The sequence below is a fragment of the Pan troglodytes genome, chromosome 10 (genome assembly GCF_028858775.2).
Source record: "Pan troglodytes isolate AG18354 chromosome 10, NHGRI_mPanTro3-v2.0_pri, whole genome shotgun sequence".
Classification (NCBI taxonomy): Eukaryota; Metazoa; Chordata; class Mammalia; order Primates; family Hominidae; genus Pan; species Pan troglodytes.
Window position 1 is genome coordinate 40,212,282 of NC_072408.2, and position 12,592 is coordinate 40,224,873.

Here is a 12,592-nt window from a genome sequence, read left to right on the forward strand (position 1 = left end):
ACAAAGTGCTAGAATGGAAAGTAGATCTTGATTTGTTTAAACTGTTCCACAAGGGTGATCCTAAACATCTTTAATTTGGGGCTTTTTCCACAAATGTCTGGCCATTTTGTACTATAGTACATTAAGAGCCGTTGAGTCCTAAACTTTGAACATTTTTGTTCCTCATAGCTGTGTTAGTGCATTTAATTATAAAAGGCAGTGTATTTACAAGTAAAAAGTCAGTACATAGTGGAGTATATCAATTAAAAATTAAGTACCCTTTGTATCCATTCTCAGATCTGACTTTACTGAGGTTTTTAGAACAGTACATACTTTTGGAAGATTTTATATATGGGGTCTGTACATGTGTATATGTATGTATGTGTATATATAGATACACGTATACACACACTGTGCACACTCTTGATTTTTTTTCACATCTGGAAATTTTTTATATCATCATTTTCTTATGTAAGTGTTAGTTATATGCTAGGCATTGTTCTTAAGAGTTATATGCTAGGCATTGTTCTGAATGTTTTACATGTACTTTCATTTTATCCTCAGTAGACCCTGTAAAGTCAGGATAATTATCCTAGGAAGTGGTCTCTTTTTGTTTAGCTTATTATGGGAAATTACAAGTATATACAAAAGTTCGACTAGTGTAATAGACTCTCATCTACCTATCACCCAGATTTACTAGTTATCAACTTAGAACCTTGTTCTTTCTAGCATTTAATAGTATTGCATTCTATGGATAAACAGTAATTTATTTCACCAGTCTTCTGTTGATGGACATTTAGATTATTCATTTAAAAAAAATGTAGTTCTGCGTGTCCTTTTCTAATTATTTATACTCACAAGTATACCCACAGGGTAAATTCCTAGCAGTGGATTTGCTGCATCACAGAGGATGTACATTTAACATCTTGATAGATTTTTGTCAAATATCCCTTTATTTATTTATTTTTGAGACAGGGTCTCACTCCGTTGTCCAGGCTGGAGTGCAGTGGCACAATCTTGGCTCACTGCAACCTCCGTTTCCTGGCTCAAGCAGTCCTCCAGCTTCAGCCTCCTGAGTAGCTGGGACTACAGGCACGAGCCACTACACCCAGCTCTTTTTTTGTATTTTTTGTAGAGATGGGGTTTCGCCGTGTTTGCCAGGCTGGTCTCAAACTCTTGAGCTCAAAGCGATCCACCTGCCTTGGCCTCCCAAAGTGCTGGGATTACAGGTGTGAGCCAGTAATCACCTGCCTATCAAATACTACTTTCCAGCCTATCAAATACTACTTTCTAAAGCCATTTAGTTATCTTTCCATCATAAGATGTTTATAATTAGATATAGTGCCTTGAAAAAATGACTTTGTGAGATAGCTTTAAAATAGAAATGTTATGGGGATTTCTGGAACAAGAAAGAAGATCAAGTGAATACCATGATAATTGGCTTCTGTGGGTTAAAAAATAGAGGTTCGAAAGTTTGAAGTTCATTATTCATAGAATATTTAAAATGTGCATTCTGTTCAGGGGGCTTTAATTCTATTAATGAATTTTGAAACAAGGAAATTGAAGTGGGTGGGGTGATCGTTTTTGATTTTTAGAGGATAGTTGTGGTTAGACTGAAGTATGTACAAAAAGATTCTGGGTCTCTGTATTTCAGGGAATGTTGTTTATGTGATTGGGTAGGAGAGAAATTTCTCAGTGAAGAATGGAAATTTCCCATGCATCCCAGAATTTGATGTTTATTTATTGCGCTTGAGTTTAGTTGCCTAAGGGAATTGTAATAGAATGGAAGGAAACTTCCCGTCTGGGGTTCCCTTTCTGCCATGGTGTGCACTGCATTGACTGTGCTTCAGAATGGTAATGGGGAGGAAGTCATTACACTGGGGTTGATGGAGAGTACTGCTTTCTTGATGGCATTGGATTTCAAGTAAAACATTAAACTTTAGCCTTTTGTGCCTAAATTATAAGACAAGGTTAGGGAAGGATGGCAAGGAAATGGGAAGCGTTTAGAAATTTCTTTAAACGTCAGAATAGCCAGGGCTAGTTTAGATTCCTTGACTATTTAAAAGGAGATCCCCTTCTTCATCTTTGGCCTGAAGTTCTCCAAAAATATACCTGTTTCTAGTTTAATTCCCCACCCTCAACCAGCTAAAGCGGTTACATATTGTAGGACTTCGTTATAGTCAGCAGGGGGCACCCATTGCTTGTCTTCAGTCCAGGGATTTCCAATAAAAGGGTGGAAGAGAGTAAGTTCTTATTCCAGAATTGCTTCCTCTGAAAATGTCATTAAACCATTACTACCTTTCAGGGCATCAAATGGGAAAAGTGTCCAGGATATTGGAACAAAAGCTGCCCATGTCTCTAAATGAGGGACCTTAATGAGACTGGTTATGACCCACAGTTTTATGGGAGTTGTTTGGTGGAGGGTTAATGCCCTTCCATTTATCGTGGGTACTTCTGAACTTTGTCTCCCGCCCCTGTGGTCCCCCCTCTTTTGTTTTCTCTTAAACCTTTGACCACTAGCTTACCATGTTTTCCTAATTCAAACTCCCCTTAGACTTTTTTCTTCCTACCTTCTTTGGCATTTTTATTTGTTTCACTTTGACTGTTCCAGCTAGAGCTACATTCCCCATGGGAGAAATAAGGGATTTTTAAAAGAAGGAAACCAGACCTTGTAGAGTACTTACTAATTGTTGTGATGAACATTGGGAGGTGGTACTTAAAGGAGGATTGGAGGGTTACTCATTAGTTCAAAAGTAAATTAAAGGCTGGGCTCGGTGGCTGATGCCTGTAATCCCAGCATTTTGGGAGGCCGAGGCGGGTGGATCACTTGAGGCCAGGAGTTCGTGACTAGCCTGGCCAACATGGTGAAATCCTATCTCTACTAAAAATACAAAAATTAGCTGGGCGTGGTGGCAGGTGCCTGTAATTCCAGCTACTGAGGAGGTTGAGGCAGGAGAATCTCTTGAACCCAGGAGGTAGAGGTTGCAGTGAGCTGAGATTGCGCCATTGCACTCCAGCCTGGGCGACGAGCAAAACTCTGTCTCAGAAAAAAAAAAAAGTAAATTGAAAAGTTCCTAAAAGCAAATGAGATGGTTTCTGGTGTCCTTTGAGTGTTTCCCTTCAGCCCAGTATATTTAACCAGACTTCTTTCCTTATTTCTTTATTATACTTTAGCTAAAGAAGCTTAGTTTGTTATTTGAACTCTTCCCTCTCAATAGATGACAGTTAAAGGAACCAAAGCTCTAGTGGACTTCATGTTTCTTTGGCTTAGGGGGTGGCAGAGAGATAATAGGGCAGAGCATGGTGACTCAGGTGAATTCTTACACATTTCTGAGGTTGTGGTTTAGAATATCAGTTTTCTCATTTAAAAAAATCTCTTTCTTTTCTAGGGCAGCAGAGAAGAAAGTGGTGAAAATTACATCTGAAATACCACAGACTGAGGTAGGTATTCTGCTCCCTAGTAGAACAGTCTCTACATTTCTCTCTCCCTCTTACCCTTTATTATATCTGCATCATCCTCTAAAATTTATTCACAGGCAGAAAATCAGTATTGGCAGATTTTGGTGTTGATACGTTTCACTGCCAGCTACTCTTTGGAAAATATTTGGCTGGCGTAGGGGTAGTCATTCTTGAAGTTGTAGTCTTTTTATATGTAATATTATGGTCTTAACAGTGACTCTCTTTGAGATGTTTTCAAACCTAGGATTAGATTTAGGAGGATTGTACCTTGAAAATGTATTGGTAGATGTGACTCTTATGTTGCTACTGGCCAGTAGCTGAGATTGAAATTTCTCTGGTTTCTGTGGTGCAGGACTGTGAAACCAGGTTCCATTTGAGATCTTGTGTTCAGTATCATACTTGCAAAGTAGAGAATTATTAAACTCTTTTAGAATGGCATAAAACAATGCTGCCTCATTTCTAACTGAAAGAATACCATTGGTGTTGGAACCAATCTATTCCTTTGATCACTTTTCAAAGGTCAGCCAAACATAGCTTTTGACTTCTTGGCTTCATGCATAATGTAGGTTTTACTTTATTTCTCCCTTTTGTTTTTGAGGGCATCTAATAATAGTCTTTTTTTGTTTGCTTTCTGGGAATGGCCGTTAAGTCCTAGCATGGACACAACCTGATATCTTCTAGGATTGTCAGTATTTTCAGTTTAGACCCTAAGAAATTACTTCTGATATTTTTAAGATACCTACCTTTGGCTGGGCCAGGTGGCTCACACTTGTAATCCCAGCAGTTTAGGAGGCTGAGGTGGGCAGTTCACTTGAGGCCAGGAGTTCAATATCAGCCTGGCCATCATGGTGAAATCTCATTTCTACTAAAAGCACAAAAATTAGCTGGGCACAGTGGCACAGTCCTGTAATCCCAGCTACTTAAGAGGCTGAGCCACGAGAATCGCTCCAACCCAGGAGGCTGAGGTTGCAGTGAGCCGAGATCATGCCACTGCACTCCAGGCTGGGGGACAGAGTGAGACTCTTTTTTTTTTTTTTTTTTTTTTTAAAGATACCTACCTCTGACTGACTTTCTTAAACCATAAATTGACTTTTTTTTCTCCCTTTTGTCTATTTTTACTTAGAGAATGCAGAAGAGGGCTGAACGATTCAATGTACCTGTGAGCTTGGAGAGTAAGAAAGCTGCTCGGGCAGCTAGGTGAGTGTCCCCAGCCTTTTGGGCCTCTGATAGGGGTGTTGTAAAGATGAAGATGTGTGATCCTAGCTTTTAGGTATAATTGTTGATTTTAAGTAGAATAGAGGCTTGCTGAAGGATATGAACACTTTTTTGACCCTATTCAGAACATGTCTACTGATTTGGTTATAGTAGCTATAAATTGAGCTTTATTGAGAAGGGTTTTTGTAACAGTTAAAGCCAGGAACTGACTACTACTAATTCTGATAAGGCTTCCTTTTAGCTTAATTTCTGAACCTCTTTCATGGGGTTGTTAGAATTAGCTAATGATTGCAAGGCTTGAGATCACAAGCAAGAAGTGTCATATGTATACTTGACACGGAGACAGACAACCAGGAGTGTGAACAGCTTCCTAAAATTTAGTTTGTTTTTCCTTCTTCAGGTTTGGGATTTCTTCAGTTCCAACAAAAGGTAAGAGTACAGAGATACTTCTGAGAAAGTTACTTTTTTATTCTTTCTTTTCTGGTATAACAGGTTTCATTTCTCCAAAATAAGGTAAATTTGCTAGCTGTAGAAACTCTTAAGAGATTGTAACATTCATCTCCTGCTTTAGGTAAAATTATACTTAGGCCTTCCTGGGCAATTAAGAGAGATACTGAATGTTATGAGAGGATAGGAAGTGCCAACATTTGTCTGTCTTTTCTTGAACATCTTCAAAGAAGTTTCTCTAGTACTTTGCTTACTTATTCTGGGGTCTCAACTGCATAAAATTATTGCATACTATCCAGTGTTATACTGGCTATTATAAGTGATAAAAGAGAAAAGAATATCTTCTACCTTAACAGTTTCACTTCTAGGAACGTATAAGGAAATAGTCTTGAATGTGCATAAAGACTTAGCCTCAGGGATTATCACAGCATTATTTATAGTGATCAATAACTGGAAACAACCAACTGTACAACAGAGAATTAGTTATTAAATGTGTGCCATGGTATAGCAGACTACTGTGCTGAAATAATATTGAAAGATATTTATCAGAGATATTAATGAAAAAAGTTGCAAAATTATATTAACAGTACGTTCCCATTTTAGTCATGTAAGAGTGCATGTATAGATAGGAAAAAAGCTTGGAAGGATACATAGTAGACACTTCAGCAAGGTTTGAACTGCACAGGTCCACTTATACTTGGATTTTTTTTTTTTTTTCAATAAATACAGTTTGCTGTCTGTATCTGAGGGTTCACCATAACCAAATGCGGTTCAGAAATACAGTATTCTTGGGATGTGAAACCTGCAGATATGGAGGAGCAGCTTATATCTGCTGCAGGACTTGATTGTGGTGGATTTTGGTATCAGCTGGAGGGGTGGGTTTGGATCCAATCCCCTGAGGAAATGGAGGGACGACTGTATTCTAAATTGTTAATACTCTTATCTCTGGTTGGTGGAATTTTGAATGATTTATTTCTTTTTGCTTGTCTGTGTTATTAAAATCCATACAATGAATATGTATCACTTTTGTAATGAATTAGAGGAAATTATTACTATTTTTTGAGACACAGTCTTGCTCTGTCACCCATGCTGGAGTGCAGGGACGTGATCTGGTTCACTGCAACCTCTGCCTCCCAGGTTCAAGCTATTTTCCTGCCTCAGCCTCCTGAGTAGCTGGGACCACAGGTGCGTGACACCATACCCAGCTAATTTTTGTATTTTTAGTAGAGACAGGTTTCACTGTGTTGGCCAGGCTGGTCTTGAACTCCTAACCTCAAGTGATCCACTCACCTCTGCCTCCCAAAATGGTGGGATTACAGGTGTGCCGAGCCTGAAATAGTTATTATTTTTAAGAAACGGCTGGGTGTGATGGCTCACGCCTGTAATCCCAGCACTTTGGGATGCCAAGCCGGGAGGATCAGTTGAACCCAGGAGTTGGAAACTAGCTTGGGAAACAAAGTGACACCTTGTTTCTACAAAAAATTAAAAAATTAACTAGACATGGTGGCAGGCGTTTGTAGTCCCAGCTACTTGGGGCGCTGGGGTGGGAGTATCTCTTAAGCCTGGGAGGTCAAGGCTGGCAGTGAGTGTGATCTTGCCATGACACTCTAGCCTGGGTGACAGAGCAAGATCCTGTCTCAGAATTTAAAAAAAGGACAGGCTGGGCACGGTGGTTCACACCTGTAGTCCCAGCACTTTGGGAGGCCAAGGCAGGTGGATTGCTTAAGGTCAGGAGTTTGAGACCAGCCTGGCCAACATGGCGAAATACTTCTCTACTAAAAATACAAAAAAAAAAAAAAAAAAAAGCTGGGTGTGGTGTTGCGCGTCTGTAATTCCAGCTATTTGGGAGGCTGAGGCAGGAGAAGTGCTTGAACGTGGGAAGCGGAGCTTGCAGTGAGCAGAGATTGCTCCACTGTACTCCAGCCTGGGGGACAGAATGAGACTCTTTTCTCAAAAAAACAAAAAGAACATAGCCCCTTTTCTCAGGAACTTAAAATTTAAATGTAGTCTTCCAATTCAATCCAGTTTTCCCTGTGACTCGTCAGTAGTTTTAAGTAAGAAAATGTCCCCCAGAGATCTTCTTGTAGTGTTTTGCTGTGCTTTTAAAAAGACAGAAAAATTCTGGCCGCTATCACTAAGTGTTTTAGAAAAAAAAATTTTTTTTCTGGCTCTTAGTTACATCAAGAGAGATATAATTGGTGAAGATACAACAGAAATTATAGAACGTGGTGCTTTTTTATTTTTTTTAAGAGACAGGGTTTCACTATATTGCCCAGGCTGGACTTGAGCTCCTGGGCTCAAGCAATCCTCCCTCAGCCTCCTAAGTAACTGGGACTACAGGTGCAAGGCTAAAATGCTATTTGAAGAAAGATAATAGTTAAAATTAATAGTCTGAAAAGGGAACCTGATAAAAAATACAGTTTCAGTGTTACTCATAATTCTGACATCTTAGAACTATAGAGTAACTCTAAAAAATAATGGAATTTGGGAACATTTAAAAGCAAGCACTGTTTTTTTGAATGAAATCCTGAAAAGTTTGAAGTAAATAATTATTGGCTAGTTTCTTGGTGATAATTTCAGGACAGAAAATTGGCCTTAAGGAGCCATAATTTCTTTTTTTTTTCTTTTTTTCTTTTTTGAGATGGAGTCTTGCTCTGTCGCCCAGGCTGGAGCACAGTGGCGCCATCTCAGCTCACTGCAGCCTCTGCCTTCCGGGTTCAAGCAATTCTCCTGTCTCAGCCTCCTGAGTAGCTGGGACTACAGGTGTACGCCACCACGCCTGGCTGATTTTTGTATTTGTAGTAGAGATGGGATTTCACCATATTGGTCAGGCTGGTCTACAAGTCCTGACCTCAGGTGATCCACCCGCCTTGGCCTCCAAAAGTGCTGGGATTACAGGCGTAAGCCACCGCACCCGGCCAGGAGCCATAATTTCAACTCATGATAGTAGTTCTTGTTTGTCCAGATGTGATCTCTTTTTTAACAGCTTTACTGAGATGCAATTTATATAACATACAGTTCATCCATTTAAAGATATATAATTCATTATTTCATAGTATATTCACAGAGTTGTGCAGCCATCATCACCGTGCTTATCACCCCAAAAAGAAAGTCTGTGCCCATTAGTAGATATCCTCCATTACCTCTCCCTGCCCAGCCCTAAGCAGCCACTGAGGTTTTTTTCTCCGTGGAAATTTGCCTTCATATAAATGAATTCGTATAGTACGTATAGTGTATTGTCTTTTGTGACTGGATTCTTTCACTTAGCATAGTTTTCAAGGTTCATTAATGTTGTAGCATGTATCTCTATTCATTTTTATTGTTTAATAATATTCCATTGTATGGATATACCATACTTAATTTAGCCAGTCATCAGTTGATGGGTGTTTTTCTTTAACTTTTTGTCTAATATGAATAATGCTGCTGTGAACATTTATGTACAAATTTTTGTGTAATTATATGTTTTCATTTTCTCTTAGCTGTATAGCTAGCAGTGGAATTGTGGGATCATATGTAACTGTATTTATCTTTTGAGGAACTGCCAAATTGTTTTCCAAAGCAGCTATACCATTTTATGTTCCTGCTAGCAGTGAATGCAGACATGATCGCTACATGCAATTTCTGCCTTTTCTTTGTCATCATAGGATAAAGGATGTGTGTCCCGTATACTGTTTTTATGTTGCCTAATTTGACTTGAAGACTGTTGGCTTTTATGACTTTTAAAAATATTAAATAAAACTTTATTTACTTCCTTAGGTCTGTCATCTGATAACAAACCTATGGTAAGAAATCTTTTTTTATTTCTTACACACCCAGATCTTAATTCTATATAGCTAACTTTAGAGACTCCTCCTCCCCAGATTAGAGGAAACTCTGAGAACATTAATTTGTTGACTGTTTTCAGTACAATGTTGTATGTCTTGAATTTAAAAAATTGTTGGAGATACTGAGAGGTCAGGAAAATTGTCACATGTTCAATTACTGCAGACGTCTTCCTTCCTACCACTCTTTTTGAAAGTAAGAATGGATTTTGTTAGCCATGTATGTAACTGTTTTATGGTACTGGAGGCCTTGTCCAGTGGCCTTAGATAATGTCTAATTCATAATTACCACAAGAGAATCTATGGAAGCAATTTAGGAGTTCTGTTTGTAGATAGTGCTTTTTTTTTTTTTTTTTAAATACTATCCGTGAAATGTGAAATCAGAGTAAAGAATGGTAGAATAAAATGGCTTTCTGGACCATTGTGACTAGTCAGCATATTTAAAAAATGGTAACGAATGCTGTGGTGAAATAGAATCAGCTTTATGAAATCCTGCTTTAGGGGTTGCTGTTTAATATTGTAAGTGAGGGTTTAATATTATTAATGAAAATTTCCTAAATATTCTTTTTTTTTTTTTTTTTTGAGACAGAGTTTCATTCTTTTGCCCAGGCTGGAGTGCAGTGGTGCGATCTCAGCTTACTGCAGCCTCCGCCTCCCGGGTTCAAGGAATTCTCCTGCCTCAGCCTCCCAAGTAGCTGGGATTACAGGTGCCCGCCACCATGCCCGGCTAATTTTTGTATTTTTAGTAGAGACGGGGTTTCACCATGTTGGCCAGGCTGGTCTTGAACTCCTGACCTCAGGTGATCCACCTGCCTCGGCCTCCCAAACTTCTAGGATTACAGGCGTGAGCCACCGCGCCTGGCCCTAAATAATTCTTAACAATAGTAGCAAGTCCATGTACCAAGGTTTCCAAGAAAGAGGAGGGAAGAGAATCGAGTTGGGTAGTAGTTATAGATTGTCTTCTGAAAAAGGTGCTTCCGTGATAGTTTCTCTTTGTTTGGAGATAGAGTTAAGAAATACTTGCAGAGACCACATGAGAATTAATGATTTTGGATTGTGAATGGTAGACTTGTTTGGAGGTGATGATTTAGACATGTGTTTGCTTTCCCTGGCAGTGTTTGGCTTCCCTTGATCTTAAGCCCTCCTTAGGCTCTTGACACCTGTGATAAATGCAGGAGGCAGGACTGAATCTTTCACTGCATTCCAGAGGAGGCCATAATCAGTGGACTGGATGGTTGCTGCTTAGTTTTCTTATTTTGCTCATAGGGTGTCTTTGATGTTATAGGCTTATTTGAACTCTTAGCTTCATACTATAGTTTCTGCATTTTTTGTTTTCTGTTTTGATTTTTTAAAACTATGTTCTTTCCCCTATGTTTTTATAGGTTAACTTGGATAAGCTGAAGGAAAGAGCTCAAAGATTTGGTTTGAATGTCTCTTCAATCTCCAGAAAGGTAATGTAGGCTCGATGGAAGTAATGTTTTTGTGACATTAGAGCAGCTTATGGGAACTACATAGGCTGGAAATGACCCTCCTGAGAATGTAGCTGGCTACAAAGCATTTCATTTCACATACTTGATTGACTGTCACCTCCTCTCACTGACTCTTGATTATGTTACAGGAATTATTTCACAAGCTGATTGTTTTTTCCCGTGGATTGTTTTCATAGCTTTCACCCAGGCTGCTAGAGCAGGGTCTACATTTCTTTTCTTTCTTTCTTTTTTTTCCTTTGAGACAAGGTCATTCTGTTGCCCAGGCTGGAGTGCAGTGGTGCGATCACGGCTCACTGCAGGCTTGACCTCCCTGGGCTCAGGTGATCCTCCCACCTCAGCCTTTCTCGTAGCTAAAACTACAGGCACGTGCCACCATGCCCAGCTAATTTTTTTCAATTTTTGGTAGAGACGGGATTTTGCTATGTTACCCAAGCTGGTCTCAAACTCCTGGGCCTAAGGGATCCACCCACTTCTGCCTCCCAGAGTGCTGGGATTACAGGCGTGAGCCACTGCACCCAGCCTGAGTATGGTCTATATTTCTGTTGGTTAAGATGTTAAATTCAGTGATGTTAAAACTTATTACATCTACTTTAACTTTGATAATAGGCATAATGGGAATTAAATAATCAGGAGAAGACAGTCTTGTCTTTAGGTCAGAAGTACTTAGAAATAAAACTTGGAGGATTGGTGGAACAACAAAAAAAAGTTAATTCATTCTTTATGCCCCTCAGCTAACTGATATTATTTAGTTTATTAAGCAAGATGACTTTGTTTACTTCATGCTATGTGGGGTGATTGGTTCCCCAGGGCATAGTTGCCTTTGTAGTTTTGCTAGGCACATTGGAGAAAATGATAAGGATTTTTCTATTTGCCTAGGGCAGGTGGTCTCTTAATCTTTGTTGTTTAGAACAAGAGCATGTTTCTTGGTTGTCAAAGTGGTGGCAGGGTATTTGAAACCAGAAAAACCAGCATTTAAGAAAAAAATCGGGCCAGGCGTGGTGGCTCACGCCTGTAATCCCAGCACTTTGGGAGGCGGAGATGTGCGGATCACGAGGTCAGGAGATTGAGACCATCCTGGCTAACACGGTGAAACCCCGTCTTTACTAAAAATACAAAAAAATTAGCTGGGTGTGGTGGCCGGTGCCTGTAGTCCCAGCTACTCAGGAGGCTGAGGCAGGAGAATGGCATGAACCTGGGAGGGGGAGCTTGCAGTGAGCTGAGATTGCACCACTGCACTCCAGCCTGGGTGACAGAGCGAGACTCCGTCTCAAGAAAAAAAAAAAAAGAAAGAAAAAAATCAGTCGGGCACCACCGTGCCTGTAATCCCAGCACTTTGGGAGGCTGAGGTGGGCAGATCACCTGAGGTCAGGAGTTCGAGACCAGCCCAGCCAACATGGTGAAACCCTGTCTCTACTAAAACTACAAAAATTAGCTGGGCATGGTGATACATGCCTGTAATCCCAGCTACTTGGGGGGCTGAGGTGGGAGAATCACTTGAACCCGGAAGGCAGAGGTTATAGTGAGCCGAGATCGTGCTACTATACTCCAGCCTGGGCAACAGAGTGAGACTCTGTCTCAAAAAAAGAAAAACATCAGTATTTCCAACTCAGCATAAAAGCATTTAGCTCTCTAGAAAACCATTGGAAGAAACTTACCTGATATTGGTTATATATTTTGCTTGGGAAAAAACTAAACACTAAAAGTAATCATTATTGTGCCACTACGGAACACTTGTGCACAACTTTGTTCCATCTTTCTTCCATTTAGGTTAACTTTTTTTTTTTTTTTTTTTTTAAGTCTTTTTTGAGACAAGTTCTCACTCTGACACCCAGGCTGCAGAGCAGTAGCATGATCACAGCTCATTGCAGCCTCCATTTCCCAGGCTCAAGCAAGCCTCCCACCTCAGCCTCCTGAGTAGGTGGGACCACAGATGTGTGCCACCATCCCTGGCCAGTTTTTGAATTTTTTTTTTAGAGATGAGGTCTCTCCGTGTTGCCCAGCTGGTCTCAAACTCCTGGCCTCAAGCCATCCTCCTGCCTCGGCCTCCCAAAGTGCTGGACTATAGGTGTGAGCCACTGTGCCTGGCCTGGGTTATCATTTTTTATATTAACCAGAAATACAGCATCAGGTCCATGTGCCTAGCATGATGCTGAGACCATTGGTGCTCAGTGGGAATACTTG

General features: G+C 40.1%; 1 protein-coding gene across 7 annotated transcripts in view; it reads left to right on the plus strand.

Moving 5' to 3' along the window:
• Nucleotides 1-12,592, plus strand: part of SARNP (SAP domain containing ribonucleoprotein) — a 78,222-nt gene that overhangs the window by 31,363 nt on the left and 34,267 nt on the right. For all 7 annotated transcript variants that reach the window (XR_010148298.1, XR_673361.5, XM_063786655.1 and 4 more), the window contains 5 exons: nucleotides 3,369-3,420; nucleotides 4,562-4,635; nucleotides 5,054-5,082; nucleotides 8,857-8,882; nucleotides 10,304-10,372. Coding sequence is in view for 5 of the 7 variants with exons in the window: in XM_063786655.1 (XP_063642725.1) it covers nucleotides 3,369-3,420; nucleotides 4,562-4,635; nucleotides 5,054-5,082; nucleotides 8,857-8,882; nucleotides 10,304-10,372 (250 nt within the window). In the remaining 2 variants the exon portion in view is untranslated. The remainder of the gene's footprint in view (nucleotides 1-3,368; nucleotides 3,421-4,561; nucleotides 4,636-5,053; nucleotides 5,083-8,856; nucleotides 8,883-10,303; nucleotides 10,373-12,592) is intronic.